Consider the following 24,649-nt stretch of genomic DNA (forward strand, 5'->3'; position numbering starts at 1 on the left):
TAGCATGTTGTGCTTGTTTTAGATGTTCTTCACCCAGAATAAGATGTCAATTTTTGTAATTTAATCAGGGATCTTCTGTGAAATGCTGAGGTTTCTTTCTCCTCCCTTCAAAAGCCAAGGAATATGCAAAGGCTTAGCATATAAATGTAATGAATTTGCTTACATGCAGCATGTAAAACAATGCATGTGTACATATTCTTAAGATACTATTTTCTACGAAAAGTACCGGTAGATGCTGTCAGATAATTAGAAAACTTTGTTTTGCTTCTTGGTATTTCTGAACATAGTTTTGCACAGCAAATGCTTATCTCTTGTGTCTTCCAATAAATAGTGATGGACTGGTGATTTTAGCTGCAGCCTGGCATCTTGGTGACAGTCCATGCCTTATCTACTATACTTTAATAACACTAGAGGATAACGGTTACCCCACATGTGATAATGTTATTGTGGAAGTCACCCAGTATAATCCACCGTTTCAGGTAATTGACCTTATGCATTACAGGGTTTTTTGTGCCTTATTGGCTATTAGCTCTTGATCCTAAACACACTGTTGGAAATACATCATGCTGACTGTGTTCACCTGTTGCATTAAGGGGGGAAAGGTGGGGTATAAAATGATGATGATGATGATGATAATAAATATTTTATACATGAACACTTATGTTAGCAGCCTTGAGCTGGATATCAACCTAAACAGATACATCTAGAATATTATTATGGAAAAATAAGTGGAGTTGGCAGCACCATCCACAAATGTGTCACTTTCAGCCTGTTTTCCCTGCCCCTTTTGGGATCAAGCCGTTAGCATGACACCTATGCATTTGTATGAAGCCTAACAGGTTGAGGGTAATATGCTTTTATAAATGTCGGTTGCTAACCCTTAATGAAACATATTTCAGCCTGAAGAGCTGATGTGTCGTTTAGTAGTCCCAAATTTCTCCAGCCATGCTGCCTGTCTTTACACAGAAGAGGAGGTATTTGCTTGCTCAACAGGAACGGGAAGAATTTCTTTGCCCCAGGAGAAAATGATATTCAGTCTTCAAGGTAAGAACCTAAAGAAGCCTGGCTCTTAATAAGCCAATGAGGGTGTTTTATAGTGTCTCTCCACAACGATTATGCTTTTAAAATTTACTGTATTTACTTTTTATGGAAATAGTCATAGGTATAGCAGTGATTATTCATCTTGCCATTGACCCACAGTACAATACTATACATGTCTACTCAGAAGTAAGTCCCATTGAGATCAATTGGTCTTACTTCCAGGTAAGTGTATATAGAATTGAAGTCTCAATGACTTTAGCAGTTACGACCTAACAGTGAAATCTCAGATTTAAGAACAATCCCTGTTGTGTTATGTAGAGTTATTATTGTAGGCATAGGAACTTTATAATAAACTCTGTCTTGTTCCTTTTTCACTTGATAACTATGAAAACCAAGCCTTACAGCCTTATAACTTGTGCTTATAACATAGCTTAGCAAATCAAACTTAAGCCCACAGTTTGACATTCATTAATGGTGTTGAAGTTGTATTGTGTTTATTTCCTACCTTAGGTGATAGAATTTTAGGAGCAGGTTCCTGTGCTGGACTTCCAATTTTTTTCACTAGAAAAAGTGGGCTCGTGGCCATACATTCCAGGGAAAACATTACTGTGCTCCCTGAAGATATTGAGGATTCTTTAGCCTCCTCTGTAGCTGAGACAAACGATGAGGTAAGGTGGGAAAGCATTGTCTTAATTGTCTTAACAGTAAAGATGTATATTCCTGCACTAGATTTTCTTAGATAATTTAGTTCTTCCAAAATTAGCATTTTTACCATTTCAAACTACTTTTTTGTGGAAGCATTATTCCTCCCTTTAAATTTTTCTCTCTTTTTAAATTTTATTTTAGAGCATTGCATTTGATGATGCTTCCAGGATGGATATTATAGCGCAAGAGGATAAGACCAAAATGTTAAAATCTGCTTTCTTACACTTTTGCAGGTATAAAATTATGTCATGTTTAATATATATTTCATTCTGGGAGCATTGTGGGTTTGTAAAACTGAAGAGAAATACTAACATTTTAGCATTACCTTTTATAGAGGATGAGAACCAACATAATACAAATAGGTATGCCCTGGGTTTTCTTCCTCTCTTCCCTGCAGCCATTTGTGCACTTCCAAAATCTGTAAAAATAGATGGCTTTATGTACTATCAGATAACAAACAATTGGGTTCTGCAAACTATCAAAAGATCTTGTGCTCCTTTCTGTCCAAGTAGTCTATAATCCCTCCTATTGCTTGGAAGCCCTCTCCCTTTGCTGGTCCTTCAATTTGTTTCTTGTCTTCCTTCATTTGGAGCAGAATCCATTTGTTCCTCCTTCAGTGTGCTAATCTTCTCCTTTAAAACCACCTCCCAGCATTAAGCATATCAAGGTGGTTAGGTGATTACTACCCCACCCCTGCTTCAACCGCAGCACTGTCCTCCTCTTCCATCACAGCACAAGTTCACAGGAAGCAGATGGAGCACTCCCAGCTGAAGCTGTGACTGGGGTTTAGTCTCCTTTCATGCTCCATTCCAGTAAAGACAGTCACAGCTCCTCTCCTTACAGCACCTATGGCAGCTTCTGCCTGTTCCCCATTTGATGTCAATATCACTCTCCCACAGTAGTGCTGCAGTACCAGATGCGGTCCCCCAGAGGGCAGAAGATACCATGAAATGCTTAGAGAACTTGAAGAAAGAGGCAATGTTTTGAATACAGCGCCAGCACCTACAGTCTCCTGCTGTGGATCCAGTTGATTGGTCTCCAGTACCTCTCATCTAGTGCTCTGCTTAACAATTCTTCCTCTTTTGTGTTGGAAGCTGCATTTCCCCCCAAGATTGAAGAGCTAGTTCCCAATAAACAGTTTTAAGAGTGTCTAGGACCTTTTCCTGCTCTTGAGGGCCATCCTTTAAGTGAAAACCAGAAGTGCCTTAAAAGGGGGGGGGCAGTCCACCCCAGATCCAAATATTCTGTGATTTCTCAGCACCATCTGCAGAGGAATCTCCTGACCCTATTAGCTCACTAGTAAGCACTTTCATAGAAGAACACTATTGCATGTACCCTACCCTCAGCCTGTGCAAAATTGACAGCATGATAGATTACCCCTTTGCCTCAGAGACCAGCCACCAGACCAAGAGATACGTCAAAAGGTTCCTGATTTGGAGGGCAAAAGCTGTGAATGCCCTCATAACATCATGGCCTCCAGGCCTCCTGTACACATGCCCTCCAACTCCCCTACTGTCACATCATTCACAAAATTCAGTTGGACAGGGTTTAGGTAGTCCTAGTGGTCCTGCTGGCGCAGCCAATCTCGGTTTTCCAAAATTCTCTAGCTGGTAGAGTATCCACCGTAGTTCCTGCCACTCAAGCCAGACCTACTCTGACAGAGACCCCTATTGCAGCCATACCTGACCTGCCTCTAGCTAACTGTTTGAAAACTGAACAGAGCGTTCTCCTGAGGGCAGGTTTCCCACCAGAAGTGGCTGCATGGTCCTCAGCAAGCACACTCATACACCATTTCAACTTAGACCTGCTTGCATCAGCAGAAGCTGCTTTAGGGAAGATGAGTGCTGTGGCACATGCTCCCATTTCACCATGCAGCCAAAAAGATCCCACCCACAAGACATCAGTTTTTATGCATTCCACTTGACTCATATCCCATGCCCAAGGTAGGCCAGAACCATGGTCTTTATTATGAATGTGGGGGTTCTAGTTGAGCATTGGCTGGCTGCCACGTATGCACATACCAATCACCTGAAGGTGTTTTTGGTCTTTCTTGAGCATCCAGTTTCAGTGCACACACAGCTAGCCTCGGCTATGTTTCCTTCTGTCCTTCCCCAGCCCCAGTCCTTTTATGGATGTTCTTCCTGATGTCATCATACAGTAGCTTAGCCACAGAACAGAACTGAAGGGCAAGCAGAAGGGGCTTTCTTGAATATGGGCGGGAGGGATGCAGTCACAAGCTTCCTGTCTTCCAAGCAGTTGGAGGGATAATGACCCACTTGGACACCTCCGGATGTGCAGTTAAAAGCAACATTCCCAGTGGGGACCAGTGTTCATTCTAAGAGTCGACTCACCAAGTGTTTCCCTTCATTTCAGTAATAATATGAAAGGTGCACAGATCATCGTTGCTGAGCTCTTTCCACAGCATGGAGATGCATACCCTGATGCAGACCTAGACGGAGCTGTGTTTCAAATTAGTGAGAATTTGGTGGATGATTATCCTACATCTGACCCACGATGGGCTGAATCAGTACCTGAAGGTAAGAAGTCTCATGTGTAAAATGGACATTCTGACTGTACAGCCTTAAGAAAGTAAGACTGTAAGTTATACTAACTTTTAAACTCCTTTCCTTGTCACTTTTTTTTTGTACCAAAGCAGCTAGTTTTCCAAATTCTTCCATCATTCTTCTTCATCAGCTGGAAAATAAGACAAAGGCCCATTCTCTATTCATTGACTTTCTTCGTCAGGTAGGTTCTTAATGTTCTTGTGTAGATGTGGTAATATAGGATGTGGCACAAGAGTATTTTTATGTACAATTATCTCCATCCAAGGTGGGTCTATTTGGTCGCCTGGGCAATCTCCCAGTACGAGGCATACCAATGGCAACTCGGTGGTTACTCTGTGAACATGCAGAAAAGTTATCGGCAGCCATTGCTCTCAAGAACCATCACTACAGATTGCCAGATGTGGTCAATGCTGCAATAGAGACTGCTTTGATGAAAAGAGAAGACGACGTTCCATCAAGTCTAACTCCTGCAGATGTTTTCTTCAGAGAGGTGAAATAAAGAAACAATTTATCTACAATCGCATCTATCATTTTCTGTGTGAATAGCATTTCATAATAAAATGCATGAGAATCCATGTAACATTCTAGATTTCTTCTTTTAGATCCATACTTTGGGATGGGGGTGGGAACATGAATACTTTTCCTTTAGGAAAGTGCCTGATGAAAATCTCCCATGCTTATGGATCCATTTTAAGAATGAAAATTAAATGGCAGAAAGCCATTTATGAGATTCGCGGAGCAATCTAAGCTCCCGGCTGAGAGCAGATGCTCTACCACCACACCTGAAGCCTTGCTGCTCACACATGACAGGAGGAGAGGTTTAGTTTTTCCAGCTCCAGACTAGCGCTGCTAGCGCCTGTGGTAGCTTCCTGTGGTAGCTAGTAGATCATCGTATCCCCAGCCTTCAGCATCAGGGTGTTGGGTTGGGTGTACAATTGTGCTCTTAACATGCTAAGTGAAACACTTAAACTGCTCAGTGCATAAAATATCAGGTTGAATCATTGCTTTATACCTGATCAGCAATGTTAATTGTCAGTGTTCCTTTTTTCTGTTTTTCAGGTGTCACAGATAGATACCATTTTTGAATGCTTACTGGAAAAGGAAAAGCAAGTCTTGAAGGATATGTCAGTTCAATCTGAAGAATGGGCTGAAATAGTCGTCAATGTAAACAATATCATAAAGGTATTACGTTTCAAAAATTTAGAAATGGTAAAAAGTCAGTGATCTAGGAAACTGGACGTAATGCACCCAGCTAAATATTTTAAAGCTCCATTTGATTTCATAGCTTAAATCCTTCCAGTTCCAATAAATGAAATTTGAAAAGGGGATCATAAACTAATTTAGGGTTTTAATAAGAAGTGGGAGGTTGGACAGTTTTAGATTACATGTTGCAGTAAAATGAAAATGAATGACAATATTGTTGATTTCCCAAAATATCTTCCCATCAGATGAAAACAGAAAATTGCAGTAGCAGTATTATTATTTTTATATTAATAATATTAATTATTAATATTATTATTTTTATATTATTATATTATATTATTATTATTATTAAACTGATTATTCTCACTACCCATAGGAAACAGAATAAAGGAGGGGAAGATATAGTGTGGCTTGGAATCATAATACAGGATACAGAAATGTAAAATGTAATAATACTAAAAAATGATGAGTGCTAATATACCGGTATAGATGACACTCCCAAAAAATCCTATGTTTGGTAACTTCCTATGTTTTCTGTGTCAATATTCTCTAGGATATGCTGCAAGCTGCTATCCAAGACCGCCAGTCCAAAGCTGCTTTATATAAAATAAGAGAGCCTCCCGAAATGGAACCAGAATATGTTCCATGGACAGGTGAGAATACAGAAAATGTTATATAAATGGTTTTGTAACACAGTATTTCTCTTTTACATAAAATCCACCGAAGCGTACTTTATTATCCTTTCAAATTGTTGCATGTGCACATGTATAGTCAAACACAGTGATCTATGTACCAGATGGCTGTAACATTTTGCTTTGAAATCCCTTCTATGTAGAATTTTGTAATGCAAGCAGTGATTCTTAGAGGCTTTTAGAAACCATGGTGTAAAGAAAAGAAGCCTGTGTATTAGGTTTTGGTGTAAAGAATACGATTTTATCCTATTGTTTCAAAAGTTTTCAGATTATTTCATGAGGGGAAAGGTAGGCATGAGTGCATACTTGACACTGAGCTCTAGCAGTTGCCTTTTCTTCTCAGCCATAGCCTTGGCTCTGCTAGGATTGTTAATGTGGACGTTTTTCTTTCTCTGCTGTGCAGTGCTGTTGTTCCACTAAAAGACTTAGGCTGGGGATTGCTGCTTTGCTATGGAATGTAGATACATTTACTTTTTAACGGCCTCTTGTGTCTAACTTCCCCTTGGCACGCTATCATATGTCATTTTTCAAATTCCATATGCCAAATATAATAATGCCTTAATATTTCATTTTCTGGTCTTCTCAAGCATCTGTTGGTGTGCGAACGACTATAATACAGCAACATGAAATCATTCTGAAGAAGGTCTATCCTCAGGTTAACAGTAAGCTTCGTAGCATAGTGACAGAACAGCTGGTGGCACTTCTAGATTGCTTTCTGGATGGTTACGTTTCTCAACTTAAATCTGTGGACCGGCCAGAGTACCAAGAACGCTATAACAGTCTGGAAATGGAATATATGCAGAAAAGATCTGAACTGTTGTCACCACTACGTAAGTGCTGCGGTTATCATACAGGGTGCCATTTAAGTCTCTGCCTTGGGTATAGGAAAGCAGGGGAATAAGGAAATGCTCTTCTCCTTTCTTTTTCTCTTTCCAATAATGTTTGCCTATTTTTAGCTTTCAGAGCAGAGTTTTCTTTTTAGGCTTGCAATGTTGAATCAAAAATGTGGATTAGAATATTTCTTCAACATTTCACAGTGTGCAGTTTGGTTCTTAGTTTTTAAATTCTAGGCAATGTTGAGTTGCTTTTTCTTAAGGGGAAGATAATTTGCAAGGAATTATTAATGAATGAATGAACGAACGAACGAACGTGTGATTGTATTATTGTCAGAACCTAATCCTTTGCTTAGGAGTTCCTCCAAGGCACCTTCTCCATGCTAGAGTTTGGCTTGTCAGGAATTACAGTCAGCCCCCCTCTGCCCTAACATTAAGTTTTCCCTTACTCCTCAGTTATAAGGAACTTTGTAGCCCCCCGCCAACAGCTGTGTCTCCCCAGCTTGTTCCTTATTTGCCAAATTCCTGAGTCACTTTTTAAAAAAATTCTGGAGTTTAAGAAGGCAGTTGTGGCAGCTGGGTTCTATTGGACAGCTATTGAGAATCGGTCTTTCAAAATAATTCTGAAACAATGGATTATGCTTTATGACTTCATGGGGTTTTTTTTAGTACCTGGAAAGGATTCATTTTAGCAGAAAATCTGGAGAAGAGATTCTAGTATAAAATCTGAAAGTGATATGGTCTTGCTATCAGAAAAGCTTCTGTAACTTAAGATGAATTCACTCACAGTAACCAAATCCTATTGGTTGAATCAAATTGTCCCCCCCCCCCCCCCCCCGACAAAATACTTTTTGATCTAGCATAGTCAACTAGCATGTAGATCTAGCATGTAGAGTATGCCCCTTGCAAATTGCTCTAACTGCTTTATAGTTTTTGAAAACGGTTATCTAGAGGCAAAATGCCCTTGAAACCCACACTCGTGGATCTTTTTTCTTCTTCTTTTTTAAGTCTTCACAAAATGGCCATGTTTTTATTCTGGGCGTTTCTCCCTGTTTGTTTTTGTTCAGTTTCTCTTGGACAGTACCAGCTGGCTGCCGCTCTAGCAGAAAAATACTGTGACTTTGACATATTGGTACAATTGTGTGAGCAGACTGATAACCAGACCAGATTGCAACGTTACATGACACAGTTTGCTGATCAGGTAATGTTCTTTATTTACTCCAAACAACAGGCTGTTGAGTAAGTGTATACTGTAGGAGAAACCTCAGACATTACACATACAGATAGTGACTATCCAAGAGCCTCATAAGTTACAGAGAAAATAACCAGGCTTAGCCATTAGGTGGCTGCATCAGGCAACAGATGCTGGGGGAGAATTGAGTTGTTGGAGAACAATACTCTGGGTACTCCATGACTTACGTGTTGCAGCAAGTTCCAGCTGTCAATCCGGTCAAGTTTGGTATGTGGAATAGTGAAGGGGACCCCATTGTAAACAGCTGTTTCTTCACTGGTGACCTGTTCCTGAAATGTAAACTTGTGCGAAATAAATGATAGAACTTTTATAAATATTTTCTATGCTGGAATATTAAAACTTGTCCCATTTGGTAAAAAATGTTTACAGTCTTGCAAGCTTGACCGTATTCTTGCTACTTTTAGAATTTTTCAGATTTCCTCTTCCGTTGGTATTTGGAAAAAGGGAAACGGGGCAAGCTGTTATCACAGCCCATTGCTCAGCATGGCCAGTTGGCCAGCTTCTTACAAGCTCATGAGCAACTCAGCTGGCTGCACGACATCAACAGCAGTGATTTTGAAAAGGTATGGCTTTATTAAAAAAGCAAAGTATTTGTAATAGGTAGTTGCTCTGTCCTCGGTAGAGACCCCTTGCAAAGCTAGGTAACGTGACTGTCTGCACACAGGCACCTCACTTTGTTAATCTAAGGAACAAGTGGAGACCTCTGTGTATTTGCACCTACCATTTTAGTGGGATTCTGCAAGCAGAACAGCTTTTCCTAACTCAGTGCAAGTTACATGCATAACAAAAGAAAACTGAAATCCAGCAGTGTGCCTCTGATAGTGCATAGCTTTGTTCAGTATCTTGTACAAAGACCTCTACCGCTTCCCACAATGTGTGCTGGCACAATGCATTGCACATCCTTTTGCCTTCTGCTATGTTGTGCTGAGTTTTCCAATAGTTTTTCCACAACAGTTTGTAGAACAACACTGTTATCAGAGTTTTATTCTGTTCCTGTGTATCTCTGGCTCTTACCCCTTTTAAAGTAAAAATAATAAGCATAGGAGGCAATTCTGTTCTTTGAAATCTTGACACAGAGGAAATTTGTAATGTCGTCAAATATTTCTAGAACTTAAGTGGCCTAGCATTCTGCAGTTTTCTTTCTTCACTGAGGTTATTCTGATAGCTTTGTAAATTGTGAGCTGTTGGGTCCAAGCTAGACAAATGACTGTCTTTGTTTTGTTTTATTTGTTAAAAGAGCAAAATATAACTTAATTTTTTTTTTAAAGAGCTTCCCAGTTTAAGTACTGGACAAGTTATAAAATCAGATATTTTAGCAAGTAACCATTTTTGTAATATCTTTCCTCTTTTCCTTTTTCTTATTCTGGTAGATCCAGTCACTATTTTAGTGAGTTTCTCTTCTTTCTTAGCATTATAATTACAGGAGGCGACCATTTCACACAGGGTGTCTACTCCTGGCCCCCATGAGAGCCAGTGGAATGAGCATAAACCTGCCCCATTACACCCCCATTTTGCACTCTTCAAAGGACTCACACATTGGTGATTGTATGTCAATTGGACATGCCTAAAATGGTCACCGCCATTCACAACACCGGGGTGTGAATTCTCTTTAGAGCTTTGTTTGAAGAAACATAATAGAAAGAATTACCTGAAATCAATGTATTCCTAAAATACCATTTCTTCATAATAGACTTGCTTGGATACCATTTCTATTTTCAGTGACTTTTAACGTGTGTCCTGTAGTGCAGCTGTTTAACATCTTCCTTATCTTGCCTTTTGCTTGTTGTTATTCCCAGAGTTTTATAAAATTGCTCACTGTAGAAGAAAATTCTCCTTGGCCATCTCAGAATTTGAACATGATGTTTATGAAATAATAACAATATATAATCATCATGCAAATTACTAATGTCCCTGTTCTGTGTGTGCATGTAAATAAACTTACATGTTGAGCTTTGTGTCACTTGAAATATTAAAAGTATTTTTTGTCAATGTTAGGCTAACCGAACACTGCAGAATTTAGCAAATACAGAAACTCGGTACTTTGCAAAGAAGAAAACTCTTCTTGGCCTGTGTAAACTGTCTCTACTGGCTTCTGATGTATCAGAAGTGATGCTGAATGAGAAAATTGAAGGTACTATTTTTTCCATTGCAAAGTTTAAAGTAAGTTTTCTGTATACGGAGATACCCCTTAATTTATTAGATCTGCAAGGTCAATTGTGATCCCAGCAGTACGGTGGTTGAGACACCAATGACAGAGCTTTAGTTTCCAAAGCAGTTTGTCAGGTCCCCACGGAACTTCTTGGCTGCCACACACAACAAATTAATACAGATATCTATGAACAATTACTGTTGTGGTTGGAATGTGTAAGTTTTCCATCTTTCTGATGTTGCTCCAGTAAGGTATGCACCCCTTGAAGTAAGGAGTTAATTCAGTGGGTGATGATGCTTTTTAAACAACCTGCCCGTTTTGAGAATGATCACTAGAATATTACAGAATTTTTCATAGAACTTTGGTGCAGAAATGTGTGGGGGAAGCAGGTCTGCTATCATGAAAACGTGTCATTTTTGCTGCCTGCTTTCCACATGGTTATCAATAACTTGGGAGGCAGTGCACGGCAAGGGCTGTCATTTACAAGTCGTTCTGACTACATGGACAGAATTCCCTCGCTTGGGATCTTGTAAGTAGACTTCCCACCACTTTTATGGGTGGCGGTGGCGGCCTTTATGTTCTATGATAGAGGTCAGAAAATAAAAGCCTCTTGTCAAAATCCTCCCTCCAACTAGCCATCCATTTGCTTGCCAAGAAGTGAAGGGGATTTGGAGCAAGTGGTCTGTCTGGCTACTAAACATACTGGCAGGTTACAGGTGGAGGTGGAGTTACTGGTCTTCAGGCTCACTGAAAACCTAGAGTGTGATGGAATATCCATAATTAGTTTAATAATACTTTCTTTGTACTCAGGAATTATAGTAATTTGTGCTGTGCTTTTTATTTCATGTATACAAGAAATTACTGAACAAGAGCGCTTTCTGCTACACCAAGAGACTCTACCTGAGCAGCTGCTGGATGATAAAAAATTGAATCTCAATGAAATGCCAGTGTTAAGTGCTCCACAGCTGATTGAGGTATGTACTACTAAGTGTCCTACCGGTATTGAATTTCTAAGCTACTCTGTCAAAAGGCTCTTCTCTAACGTGGTTTTGTGTTCCTGAACAATATTGGGTAAAATGGCTGGATGAAAATGGAACATGCTTTGATCCCCTGACCCCAGCAAACAACTCGGCAGCCTCATGGCATCACTGTGGCATCACAATTGACGGGTGGATTGCCACGCTCACCGATCAAAATCACTTGTGCTTACAGTGCTCTGTGCAGCAGTTTTTCTTCATCGCTGTGTGATGAAGCTGTCTCTCAGAGCCAATGTTTCCATGAAGCAGACATCAGCTCTGGCAGGGACTGCTCCATCATGCAGCAATGAAGGAAAAAACTTGTCTGCAGCTTTCACTGCCTGCTCGAGGCTGAGCTTTTTTAGAGATTGAAGGAATCAGTGGAGGTGGGCTGTGCAAGAAGGTCCTGTCTATTATCTGACATCACCAGTGATGTCAGTTGATGGGCATGGTTTGGAGAAAATGGTCTCTTGGCCCAAATTGGACCCCCTGGCAGGCCCAGGTTGGCCCGTGGGCTGGAACTTCCACACCCCTGGGAGGGAGGGAGGGAGGGATGGCTAGAAAATTCGTGTGATAAATACTGTTCGTGTGATAGATACTGAGTGCCCTGCCTTGCTTGAGTAGAAGTGCTTTCTGCTGGCACAAAGTCACTATTGGATACAACCCGATGAAGATGCCCTGAGTCCGTCCTGACTCTTTTGTATTACAAATCTTAGTGACCTCACCAACAGAATCAAAATAAATTCAGGAAATTTTGGTAAGGAGTCTGCTGTGCAGTATGAGTCAAAAGAGTTAATCTTCAGTGCTAACATACCTCATAGGTTTGTTGTGATAAAATGGGGAGCAAAGCTCTCAGCTCATTGTATGAATGGTGGTGTTTGGGTTAAATTATTTTGTGCCTCAAATACCAGGAGCATATCCTGTTTCAGATGAATGGGCTATACTGTTCCATAGACGTTGTCCTTTGCCACCATATCCAGATGCCTTATGCAGTGGGTTTTGATTATATACACAGAGTTCATGGGTTATTAGAGCACTAATCTTTGTGGCAAGATCTGTGACTAGGAATGTTCAACAAATCCACTTACACTTTCTTGATGATAGTCGGAGACTGGGACACCACTGAGCTAAGCTTATAAACAGTTTCTTGGTAAATACACTTTTTAGACTTTTGAATGAAGGAAACCAGAAGGATAGACAGTGGGGCAAATTTTGTGCATATGTTTTTATGAATGAAAACCCCTAGTAAAAGTATTACATATATAAGGGCTTTTTTTTCCTTTTCTGCCTCCGCATTCCACAAACTCCATCCTGGGAGGCAAACAGGAGTCCAAATGTTTTGGTGTTTAGGCATTACAATGGTATTACAGAATGAAGTCTCTGTAAGCAGAAAAGGAGGAGGAGTTTCTTTTAACAGCTGTGCTAAAGCCAGGCAGCTCTGATGCCCCCTAATAATCTTCCAGCCTGGATCACTGCCAGACCCTGCTTTTAATTTCTTCTATCAGCAAAGCCTTTCCTTTCCAACCCTGGTGTCATTCAAGTTTAGGAACTTTTTTTAAAAAAAGAAACAGCTGTAATCTGAACAAAGCTGCTCATTGTGCTGAACCATAGCTTAACTTGTGTGACTGCAACCATACTTTTGGATCTTAATTCCTACAGTCCCACAACTTACAGACATTTAGCTTGTGTACACCCAGCTTTACGTTCTTGGCAAATAATAATAATAAATAGAAAGGGGACAGGTGTCTGGAGGGGAAGTCTTTGGCAATCCCACCCACCATTGCACCCAGTGTTTTGTGATTATAAGCAATTTTGGCTTTAGGTGTGATCTCCAGAACGGAACCCCCATGTCAGTTGAGGGCTTACTCTATTAAAGTAAATATGCATGTCTCCTTTGCAGGTTTTTATCTTTCCAAAATATTGCAGATGATTTTTTTTTCTGCACACAGGAAGCTGTCTTGTACTGAATTAGACTCTTGGTCCATCTAGCTCAGTGTTGTTTTCAGACAGAGGTCTTTCCCAGCCCTGCCTAGAAATGCTGGGATTGGACCTCGAGCCTCCTGCAGCCCAAACAGATGCTTTGCCACTGAGCTCTTCTATAACAGAGTACTTATTTGTGGAACTATGTTCCTACCACAATAGGCTAGGAATGCCAAAGCCTTAAAAGGTTTGTAAATTTGAGCCTATCATATAGCAACCTTATAGGCAGTGTAATCTTTCCATTGTAATATTGGTGGAATGCCTTTCTAAAAACCCGACTCTCTTCCTTACTATAAAAATGCCTACAGCTGAATGAAGGCATATTTCAGTCAACAGTCACATGAGTTAGAATCCAGGGTGGTCTTCCCACAAGGAGTTCTTAACAAGATCAATTACACTGTTTTGGAGTCTAAAAATAATGTTGTCCTTCCATCTTTCATACAATAGTTGTACATATCTCCTGAGAACAGAAGGGCTAATGAGTATGACTTCAAGAAGGCACTTGATCTGCTGGAGTATATTGATGAGGTATGGAAATGAATGAGTTTTGGTATCTCTGAACAAGGCTGTTTTTCAGTCTAACTGAAGTCCCCTCCCCCATCTGTAAAAATAAAATAAACATAACCTCTTATTTCTCAGCTATCAAAATACTCAAGTCCCATCTAATACCAACTGCTTGACTTATTGGCCATCTTTTTGAAAAAAATAATGGAGGGCTAAACCTGTGAAAACTTAAAAACTGAAACTGAAGACTATGACTCAGTTTTAGTGATGCCATTAGTCAAATATCAGTTCATATCAGTATGGGAAAATGATCATTTTCCACCCACCTTCTTTTTAGTTATTGATGTCGCTACGCCAACTGGTATAATTCCCTTGTTGGGATCTAGACTCATGATCCAGCAATGTCCCAGGACCTCTTCTCATTCCTCCGCCTGCCACTGTTGTTAGGTTTTATTTTATTAATATTTCTATTAAAATATTTCTAACACAATCTGTATCACTTGACACTTTCCCTCTAACAAAAACTGAACTGCAAACTGTTAAGTGCTCTGTGTCACATTCTGTGGCATCAGACCAGGTCTGCTCATTTCCCTAAGCACAATAATATACTGATCACCTTAAAGTAGCTTACATGTATAATTACATATCTGTATGGACATTGTGGGTTCATGCAAAACTGAGAACCTCTCTGTAGGTCCCTTTGTTCTTTCTGATCTGTTCTTGTTTAGAAAGCACATGGCTTTGCATCTTCTTGCTTGCCCTCTTCATCCTGCCACAGTTTTCCCAGTCTGGTATTTCTGTCTGTGGCCAAGAGGAAAAACGTTTTTTATTCTTAAGAGGCTCTTGTGCAAAGTCTCTATATGCTTGGGTATGCTGGATTAAAAGGCATATTTTAATACAGTAAATAAAAGGCGTAAATGAAGTCTTTTTTACGTAGATTCCCCTCCTTTCAAGTCATAATCCATTTTCAGACATACTGTATATTCTGGCGTATAAGACTACTTTTTAATCCAGGAAAATCTTCTCAAAAGTCGGGGGTCGTCTTATACGCCGGGTGGAGAATCTGCGGTTGAGTATATCTCAAACTCTATATTTTAACTGGGGAAGTTGGGGGTCGTCTTATACGCCCAGTCGTCTTATACGCCGGAAAATACGGTACTTCAGAAAGCTATTTTCTGGCCCATACCCTTGAAAATTGTCCCTCTTTCTTACTTCTGGTCATGTTTTTAGCTTGTGAACTATTGAATTCGGATATAATCACAATACATAATGTGTGTTTCTCTAAAATCTCCAATGCAATTTAATATTTCTTTTCTTTCTTTTTTCCTTTGAATGAAGGATGAGGAAGTGGACATAAATGATCTTAAACTTAAAATACTTTGCAAAGCTCTTTTAAGAGATAGGTAAGCAAGCTATTTATTTGTTTGTTGAAAGCATTTTGTCCCCACTTTTTGGCTGTAAAGAATGCAGCTCACATAAACTCAATAACAAAGACAGTTCCTACATGTAGGCTTACAGTCTAAAAGACATAACACAAAAGGAAAACGCGATGACAAAGGAAGGGGGAAATAAACAAACTCAGGTCTTAAATTTACAAACTCAGGTCTTAAATTTACAACAATCAAACCAGCTTGAATGGAAACAATTGGGGAGAGGAGAAAAACAGAACTCAAATAGAAGAGCTGATGGAGTGGTCCTGCTTCCCTTCTCTCCCTTTTTTCTGTAGCCATTGTATAAAAACTTGTTAGTACACTTAATATTCTGTTAAAATTTGTAGTTTTCCCAGCTGCTTATACCAGATTGAATATTTTCTTTGAAACATGTTTATGTCACACTTCATCGTATCAGATTTCAGGGTGTTGTACAGCAGGGGGGGACGCGGGGGATGCTGTGGTCTAAACCACAGAACCTAGGGCTTGCCGATCAGAAGGACAGCAGTTCGAATCCCTGCGACGGGGTGAACTCCCGTTGCTCATCCCTGCTCCTGCCAACCTAGCAGTTCGAAAGCACGTCAAAGGGCAAGTAGATAAACAGGTACCACTCCAACGGGAAGGTAAACTGCGTTTCCGTGTGCTGCTCTGGTTTCGCCAGAAGTGGCTTAGTCATGCTGGCCACATGACCCGGAAGCTGTACGCCGGCTCTCTCGGCCAGTAAAGCAAGATGAGCGCCGCAACCCCAGAGTCGTCTGTGACTGGACCTAACTGTCAGGGGTCCCTTTACCTTTACAGCAGGGGAGGGCAGACTTGAGGCTTGCAGGATCTACTTTGTGTGTTACTGGAACCCTGAGATCCACCGACCGGAGCAAGGTGTAAAAGAAATGAGCTTAGAATTGAAGAACACATTGCCTCTAAGCAGCTGTTGAGGACAGGGATTTGTTTTGAGTATTAGAAGTGAGGCTGAGCTCACAATCTTTCCAAACAAAAATCTATTCCTAGTTACCAAGTCCCCCCCCCCCGTGGGTTATTTTGTTGTGTTATTGTTAAACAGGTAGGAGTCAAAAATCCTTGCTGATCTATTGCAAATCACCCAGAGATCTACCAGAAAATTCTGGTCTACCTTCTGCCCACCCCTGGTGTACAGCATAGAATATTCTTTAAAGTGCAAAAACAAGATAGCAGATAAAGCTTGAAAGTGACTACAATATTATTAGTCAAATCAGTAAATCATAGCAGTGTGGGTGCCAGGCAAAATTCTTAAGGGAGAGCATTCCACAACCAGGGCATCACTGCAAAGAATGCCGAGTCTGTCCCTTGATGATGATCTTACGTCTAATTGAGGAGGTGCATGTCAAAGGATCTTGGCAGATGATGATAAAGAACTGGCAAGTTAATATGGGGTGTGGTGCCTTCTCAAATTATACTAGCTATGGGGAAGATGCACTTTAGACAGAACTGTGCTCTATTGAAAACACATCCATAATAGGTTGTCTGTGTAGGCTCGTGATTTGTGTCTCTCCAAACAAATTTTGTCCTTAGGTTTTGCTACTCCTGGTTGGTTGGGGTGAACAAACCATCAGACTGGGTTTGGACAAGGTGACAAGCCAGGCCATAGTTTGTTTCCTAGCAGGAAGCGAAAAGCCTGCAACTTCAGTAGCATTCAAGAGCATACTAGACATTCACAGTAAACCATAGTTTAATATGATGTGTGAACCTGGTCATCCTCAGTAGCCCTCAGAGAAGTTAATAATTCCCCTCCTGTTACAGATGGGGGCCTAAATTAAGATTACCTAAGAATACCCAACAGGTTTTGGCATAGCTGAGACTTGACCTGTGAGCAACTAGAATCTCTTCTTAACCGTTATGCCATGTGAGCTTTTTTGGTTCTCTGGCCAATGGCACAGCAATGGTACATTTCTTTTACACTTCAGAAGATTACTGATTGCATTTTCTTCATGGTAATGTGCTACATCACCTTTCCCAGACCTATTGCCACTTTCCATCATGGGGGAATCTGGAGGAACCCACAGGCCAGTAGTGGGCGGGGTCAAATATCTTTCTCCAATGACAGCTTGCTTGTGTTCCATACTACGTGCTTCGAAATAGGCTTCTTTTTCCAAGGGCACAGTTAAAATTGCATTTGAACTAAACGTTATTGGCTCTAAATCGAGAGACAGTTGAAGGTGGTCTTTCAGAGTGTGTTTTTGTATTTGTGTCAGGAGGTGTTTAGAACATGCAGGTGGTTCCAGACAGCCCCTATGACAAATGAAAATCCTATATCCCACCTTTTAATTCTCAAAAACTAGTCAGCTGCTCAAACAATACTCAGTCTCTAAAGCATAAATGATGGAATAATTCAACACTGTGTTTCAAACTTGCTCAGCTGGCTAAATTCCTAAGTCCTTGCAAGACTGAACTGCTGTTTCTACCTTCAGACATTTGAGTGAATGTCTGAGGTACACTTATTCCGAACACTTAAAGAAATCTGCAAACGCCTTTGGAGCCCAGTCTGTGCAGGTTTACTCAGAAGTCAGTTCTCTCTAGCTTAATGGAACTTATTCCTAAATAAGTTTGTTTAGGATTTTGGAGTTAATTATTTCTCCTACTATACTGGGAACAATTTAAGGATTCACTGAACAGGGATCACTATTCACAAATAGTATATAAACTCTGAGCGAACAAAGTTAAATATAAATCTGTCAAGGTTTGATATCCAAGTTGGCAGCCGAAACATTTGTTGGAAACTGATCTTCATTTGAATAGCATGTTTAGCATTTCAATAGATATGCCCAAATTGACTCAGCTTTAGATAAAATAGCTATGCAAGAATAATCCATATTCATGAGAATATGTCATCTTGAGTTTTGATGCATCTTCAAATTATTGCACTGGACACTTTGAACTACCTGTTCTTCAGGAATGTGCATCATTGTGCATAATCTTTTATGCATCCCTGCTTCATAGCTATATATGGCAACTGAATTCTTGGGTAGTACCCTGAGGCTTGTGGGGAACACTTGGTGACTTCCTAATATGGTAGCGGACTGTGTTTCTCTCATACATTTTGTTCACTCCTAATGAAGGTGAAGTAGCGAATAGGAATGCAAAGGAAGTTGTAGGGAAAGAGATCCTTTTCCCAGCATGCTTAGTTGTTCAACGCATCCATTTTCACCTGCCTAGGAAATTCTTACAGTAAATGGTAGTGGCAAGGGAACTTAAAGAAGGTCTTCTTTCTGCAAAGGTTTTGACAGTGCTTTCAAAAATGCATTACTGAAAGACATGCTAAATGGATTTATTGATTGTATTGAAATGGAACTCTAAATATGATTTCAGAGTTCTCTTAGTCCAGCATCCTGCAAATGAGACACTTCTGAAAATCTTCTTACAGGGCAGATTAAGGCTGATAGTTGAGTTAATGCGCTAATAGGACATTTCCTCCATTGACAATGTTTTGGGGCATGGATGCTGCTTGTATAAGCAACACTGAATCGGAAGGTATATTGAAATAAAGAAGCTGGTTGTGCAAACTGCACACCATTGCTAATACTTGATAAGTCTCTTTCTGTGGCATAGGTCACTCTGAAAAATTGTTTGCTAATCCCACTACAGGGGACAGCCCAGTACTAATACTTCTGTGTATATATCCTGCAGTGTTTGGAAGTGCAGCATATTAGTTGTAACAAAAAAATTATCCATAGTGAGGCACATATAATTATTATTTTTTTACTTTAATATTTGTCAAGTAGAGTATACATTTTAGCAATCTTAATACTGTATGGCCTTGAAAGATGTGAAATTGAGTAAAGGATACACAATAACTGCAAATAATAAAAATACACACAAAGTGGCACTGTGGGGATTCTGATTTAATATTGTATATATTTATTAGTTTTTTAAAAAATATATTCTATTGGAATTAATTTTTATTTTTTGGTTACAGTTGGTGTAGTTCAGAAGGCAAAGATGATCCAATTGAAGCCTCTAAAGACAGCATATTTGTGAAAATTCTGCAAAAGCTGTTCAAAGAAGGTAGATATTGTTGAGTGAAATATGCTCAGAAATAAGTTTTTGTGAGTTCTCTGCTTACATATATTTACATCAAATGGCGTTAATATCATTAGTAGTCAAGATATAAACACAGCAGGCAAAATTGAAAATAAGGCATGGTTTGCTAAGGGCAGAAGGGAATTGCCAAAAGTGGTTTGAAAATAAAACTTACCCATTGATGATAGTGCTTGGAAAAATTATCACTGTATCCCGGGCCTAGACAAGTTATTCTGAAATGTAGGTACACATTTCAATGATCACTCAACGCTTAGTTTACAGTAGCTAATAACTTCTTTCTGTTTTAGGAATTCAGCTCAGCGAATATCTACCTGGGGTAAAAGACATAATGCAAGCAGATGAACTTGAACACTTAATATCCAAACCATACTTAGAATTTGTACTTAAAGCAAATTATGAACTTTATGTCCATAGGCAGACCTGAGAGAATTCTGAATTTTAGAAAGACAATTTCTAAAGAATGAAGTTTTTGTACACAGTTTAATTTTTTTGCAATAAAATCTTTATGTAAGAACATGTCCATCTTTAAAATGGTAAAGAATTCATTGAGTATCAAGAAGGTTTGGTGGCCTTTCCATCTGACAAAGATAAAAACTTACAAAGCTTAAGAAAACTGTTCTGTGCACTGTCAAGATAAGCTTTAAAACATGGTTTGGAACAGACATCTTCTATTGCTTCAGTAATCCAACTTCTGACTTGTCCTCTGATTCTGTAAGTAAATGAATATAATCCATCCAATTTTCAATCTTATCCTGAAGAATGTTTTTTATTCAGTTACAAACACAATGCAGGTCCACAGATATTTTATACATATAATGAAAGTTTTGGTGCTCACCACATAGCGGTATCACGTTCTACTACCATCTAGGTAATGGCACGAAGACTAGAAAGCTGTTCTCTACCTCTCTTCGAAGAGTCTCTTCTCTGTTTGATACCAGGCTGTTTTGAGTTGCTGGGTTGCTGTACAATCCACAGAATTTATACATTGTAATGCTTAAAAGAGTAGCTAGCTAACTTTATTAGTCTTAGTGGCTTTAATTTGACAAATGTCCCGGGAGAATCTTTCTTACAGACTGCTAAGCGTGCACAGATTGACTGCAAAGCAAGTTGCCTCCCCTCACATTTTACTTTATGCCTTGGCTAAATGCCTATTAGAAGAACCTGATCCAACAGCTGAGAAGGTCACAAGTTAAATCAGTTGAAGAGAGTCCAATTTCTAGTTTTAAAAGCCCTGCTATCATTCCATGGCTTCCCTTCTTGCTGTGCTAATACGGCGCTAAGAGTGGAGGAGCTGAATGTGTTCGGAAAAATAGACTTATCTGGACATGTTCAAACCAATGTAGAAAAGAAATGCATTAGCACCACTGGAAATAGATCCAAAGTTCTGCATAGCAGAGAAGGGCTCAGTGTACTTGATAGCAATAATTAAGCAGAGCATCTTGGGTATTTATCTAGAGAATAATGGAGTTAAAAATATGACTTAAAATTGATAGTGATAAAATGAAGCCATTTCTCTCCCTAGACTTTACTGCTTGGCTTTGTGTCTAGTAATATGGACTGAAGGTTCTGCTAGAATTTCCCTCCTGTTGTCTCTAAAACCCACTTAGCTTGCTTTGTTGTATTTAACACTGACTAGTGCTACTTAACCCTCATCTGCTAGAAATTCTGTTACTGCTGTTTGAAGACCTCAGAGTCAATTGGAGGTTCCCCCATCCCATGTCACTGTTTATTGACCAAAATACATTTGGTGAGAGTATGTTGCTCATAGTTTTCGTAAGAGATATGCAGCCCCATCCTCTGCAACTTTACTCGAAAGCAAGTCTCACATGAGCTTTCTCCCATGAAGGTGTGCATAGGGTTACAGCCGTCGCAAGTATGAAATCAGGAAGAGTAATTCCATTATGTTTTAGTGCATCAGTGTGCATTACAATGCGTGTGGTGGGACTGTATATTGCATTTGTTCAAGTTTAGCTTATCTATTTACTACTTGAACTAAAAAGCATGGAGTCAAGGCAGCCAGTTTTGCCCTGTACAATGACCTGTTGATGTTGATAGCCAGTGGGAAGTCACCATGCTTAAAGACCGCAGGGCCAGGGAGTAGATTTTGTTTTAGGGTTTGGCTTCTGTAAGCATGGGTTTGCAGCCTTCCCATATGAATCTAGTGAATGGCAATTGCAAGAAGTCACTATGTGATGATAAAATGGGTCATCTGAATATACCCACCGAATACCTTTGGAAGATTTATCAATAATATGAATTCCTCTTACTGGAGGTGTATGTATTTCTTCAATTTCAATCCACTGATATTACAAAAAAGGGCAACATTTGCAGCACATTATACTGATCAGCTCTACTGAATTGGGGAAATTAATTTCTACAGGATGTTTCAATCGATAAGTTATTTAGCAGAGTGGAAAAGTTGGATTTGTATGTGAGATAACTAGCAAAACGTGGCAGTTTGTTTTAATGTTGCACCTTACAAATGACTCTTCTGAAAACATCCTATGATTTATTTTAAAGCAATAGGCAAGGGTGTAAAGTTGTTACTTTCATCTAGACAGACTTGAGAACCTACAGCAATTTCTCCTATGGAGATTGGCTTTACTCTTACACCAGCTCTCGTTGCTGGAATTTGACCTTCCTTGTCTCTGTTATAGCGGAGTACTAACAAAATATTGGTTTAATCCTTCATGCCTATCTTCCTACATCCTAATCCCCAAGAATGTTTACAACAAAAATGACCACTTGCTTGGAGAGAGCAGAAAAACTGATGTTTAGTCATTTTTTGCATTTAGTTTATATACTGTTGGTATGGATATTTGTAAAAGGATATGCCTCATAAGGCAATGTTGTGTCAGAAGTTTGCATAACTCTGAAGATCAGTGCTTTGGTATGATCAATGTTAACAATCTTGAGTGCAGGTAACAAATTATAATACAGGCAACTCCCCATTTATGCAAGGGTTATGTTCCAAGGCACCACACATTTTTTGTTTTTTCTGGCTGTGGGCTCATATGATGGAATGTTCCTTTGTCTAGAAGCGTTGCCTCAACACAGAAATCTAGAATATCAGAAGAAGAAGAGGAGGAGGAGGAGTTTGGATTTGATATCCCGCTTTATCACTACGGAGTCTCAAAGCGCCTAACATTCTCCTTTCCCTTCCTCCCCCACAACAAACACTCGGTGAGGTGAGTGGGGCTGAGAGACTTCAAAGAAGTGCGACTAGCCCAAGGCCACCCAGCAGCTGCATGTGGAGGAGTGGAGACGCGAACCCAGTTCACCAGATTACGTTCTATCACTCTTAACCACTACACCACACTGGCTCTCAGGCACCACACATTTAAATGAAATAATGTATATTTGAAATGTCATCGGAAAAGCCTGAAAACACCCCATTCCGCCCCCATCCCTTTTTGTGATGTTTTTTGGTCACTTCCAGGTTCAGTGCAATGCACATATGCACAGCCATGCACATATTGAAGGCTTGTAAATGGGAGGTTGCCTGTAATGCTATATTTTAATAGCAACCTCATTTTCTGAGTGTGGATCCCTGTCCAGTAAAATGTCATCACCCATGCTGAAGAAAGGCATATCAGCCAACTTGGGGAAATCCCATGGCTTGCCAAAATATAAAAAAAATAAGGGACTCAATAAAGCTCTGATCTGAGCATGGACAGTAGCCACAGGATGCTGGCTGACATGTGGGAAATGAATGGGACAGGAAATAGGGTATCCAAGAAGGCACGGCTGGAACCCTAGACAGCAACACTTTCCACTGCAACAGATTCCACTTGCTGCAGGTTCCACATGTTCATTCATTCTTAAGTGCTTGGGGGAGGGGGCGTGGTAAGAGGCTGTATAGAATATAGAACTGAGAACCTCCCTGCAAGTTTACAATCTTAAGATTAGAATTCAATACACAACGGGATTTATGCCTCATGATAAGCTTGGGCCATCCCACATCATGAATCCAAAACTCATGGGGAGTTGCATCAATAAGACACCACAGCAGTGTATCAGGCTCTGGGTGCAGGACACTTGCAGGTGTTGCCACCCAAAACATGCATACCCAAAACATGCATAAATGAACACCCAAAACATGCATAAATGAACAAAATTGGGATTGTGCACCCCAAACGTAGCATTCGGTCACCCCTGCACCATACATCCACATGTCCAGCAGAGTAGAAGAGGAGACAGCATATGAACCAATGCTTCATTTGGGCACAAGCCACTCTCAAGCATAGTGTCTGCAGAAATTAATAATGCACCGGTGTGAGCTGCCCAAATGTGTCTGCTTGAAGTTTGAGCATGCATGCACTGACATGTATTGTGACAAACTTGTAAAACTAGATACATTCAGGACAATGTAATGATAATCTTTTAACAACTGAAATTTAGAGGTTACTTGTGAGATTCGCATAAATGCTGTTAATATAAAGTAAGTTTGCACAGAATGCTGGTTGGGATGTTTCAAATAACTATATCAAAACATACAGTAAAGAGTTCCACCAGGCTGCAGTTTTATACCCACCCGAGAATAAACCCCATTTAATTCAGTGGGTATAAAAAATATTCTGAGTAGATACATGTTGGATGGCACTGTTCGTAAATTAACAAATTTTTGACACACAAACTACATGATTGCTGCAGGTCTTATCACCTATTCCCTACTCTCCAGATATAGATGCTTCCAAAAACCATGTTCTGGAATGATATGTAATTAATCACATATGGGAAGAATTTACTGCTTTTAGTGGAGTGGCTCAAGAACTGTGGATTGTATCCAAGAAAGTCATCCTGTTCCCTCCAGGACTTCTGTTCCCAACCATGAGATTTCCCCTCCCTCTTCTCTCACTGCGCACTCTAATATGCTCCATAGGATCAAGGGAACTCCCCAAAACAGATCTGGGAAGCACACAGGGATTGGAGGAAGTTCTGTTGCACAAGTGGATGTTCCAGCACCAGCAAAAAGACTTTGTTGCGTACAACCCTATTTAAACATTTCCAGATGTGAACATTTAGAAATAAGTGCAATTTTGCACACAGATTAACACAACAAAAGTGCAGTGGATCATAGCATCACAGTGGAATGCCATTCTGATACATAATCCAACCTAATTAGTGTATATTGTTTAAAGCAGTTTGGGGTATTATATGGGACCTACACACAGATGGCCTCACTTTCTAACCAGAACTACAAATGAAG

General features: G+C 39.9%; 1 protein-coding gene across 2 annotated transcripts in view; it reads left to right on the forward strand.

The window, feature by feature from the left end:
- Nucleotides 1–19,949, forward strand: part of NUP133 (nucleoporin 133) — a 28,449-nt gene extending 8,500 nt beyond the window's left edge. The window contains exons 9-26 of one of the 2 annotated variants that reach the window (XM_033144260.1): nucleotides 332–479; nucleotides 900–1,044; nucleotides 1,552–1,709; nucleotides 1,888–1,979; nucleotides 4,120–4,283; nucleotides 4,400–4,491; nucleotides 4,576–4,800; nucleotides 5,370–5,492; nucleotides 6,067–6,166; nucleotides 6,793–7,035; nucleotides 8,106–8,239; nucleotides 8,695–8,853; nucleotides 10,286–10,421; nucleotides 11,295–11,413; nucleotides 13,883–13,963; nucleotides 15,278–15,342; nucleotides 19,316–19,404; nucleotides 19,728–19,949. In XM_033144260.1, coding sequence (XP_033000151.1) covers nucleotides 332–479; nucleotides 900–1,044; nucleotides 1,552–1,709; nucleotides 1,888–1,979; nucleotides 4,120–4,283; nucleotides 4,400–4,491; nucleotides 4,576–4,800; nucleotides 5,370–5,492; nucleotides 6,067–6,166; nucleotides 6,793–7,035; nucleotides 8,106–8,239; nucleotides 8,695–8,853; nucleotides 10,286–10,421; nucleotides 11,295–11,413; nucleotides 13,883–13,963; nucleotides 15,278–15,342; nucleotides 19,316–19,404; nucleotides 19,728–19,864 — 2,410 coding nt within the window. In that variant the 3' untranslated portion in view covers nucleotides 19,865–19,949. The remainder of the gene's footprint in view (nucleotides 1–331; nucleotides 480–899; nucleotides 1,045–1,551; nucleotides 1,710–1,887; nucleotides 1,980–4,119; nucleotides 4,284–4,399; nucleotides 4,492–4,575; nucleotides 4,801–5,369; nucleotides 5,493–6,066; nucleotides 6,167–6,792; nucleotides 7,036–8,105; nucleotides 8,240–8,694; nucleotides 8,854–10,285; nucleotides 10,422–11,294; nucleotides 11,414–13,882; nucleotides 13,964–15,277; nucleotides 15,343–19,315; nucleotides 19,405–19,727) is intronic. The other variant, XM_033144261.1, reaches the window with a different exon arrangement.
- Nucleotides 19,950–24,649: the final 4,700 nt, after the last annotated feature.

This window comes from Lacerta agilis, chromosome 3 (genome assembly GCF_009819535.1).
Source record: "Lacerta agilis isolate rLacAgi1 chromosome 3, rLacAgi1.pri, whole genome shotgun sequence".
Classification (NCBI taxonomy): Eukaryota; Metazoa; Chordata; class Lepidosauria; order Squamata; family Lacertidae; genus Lacerta; species Lacerta agilis.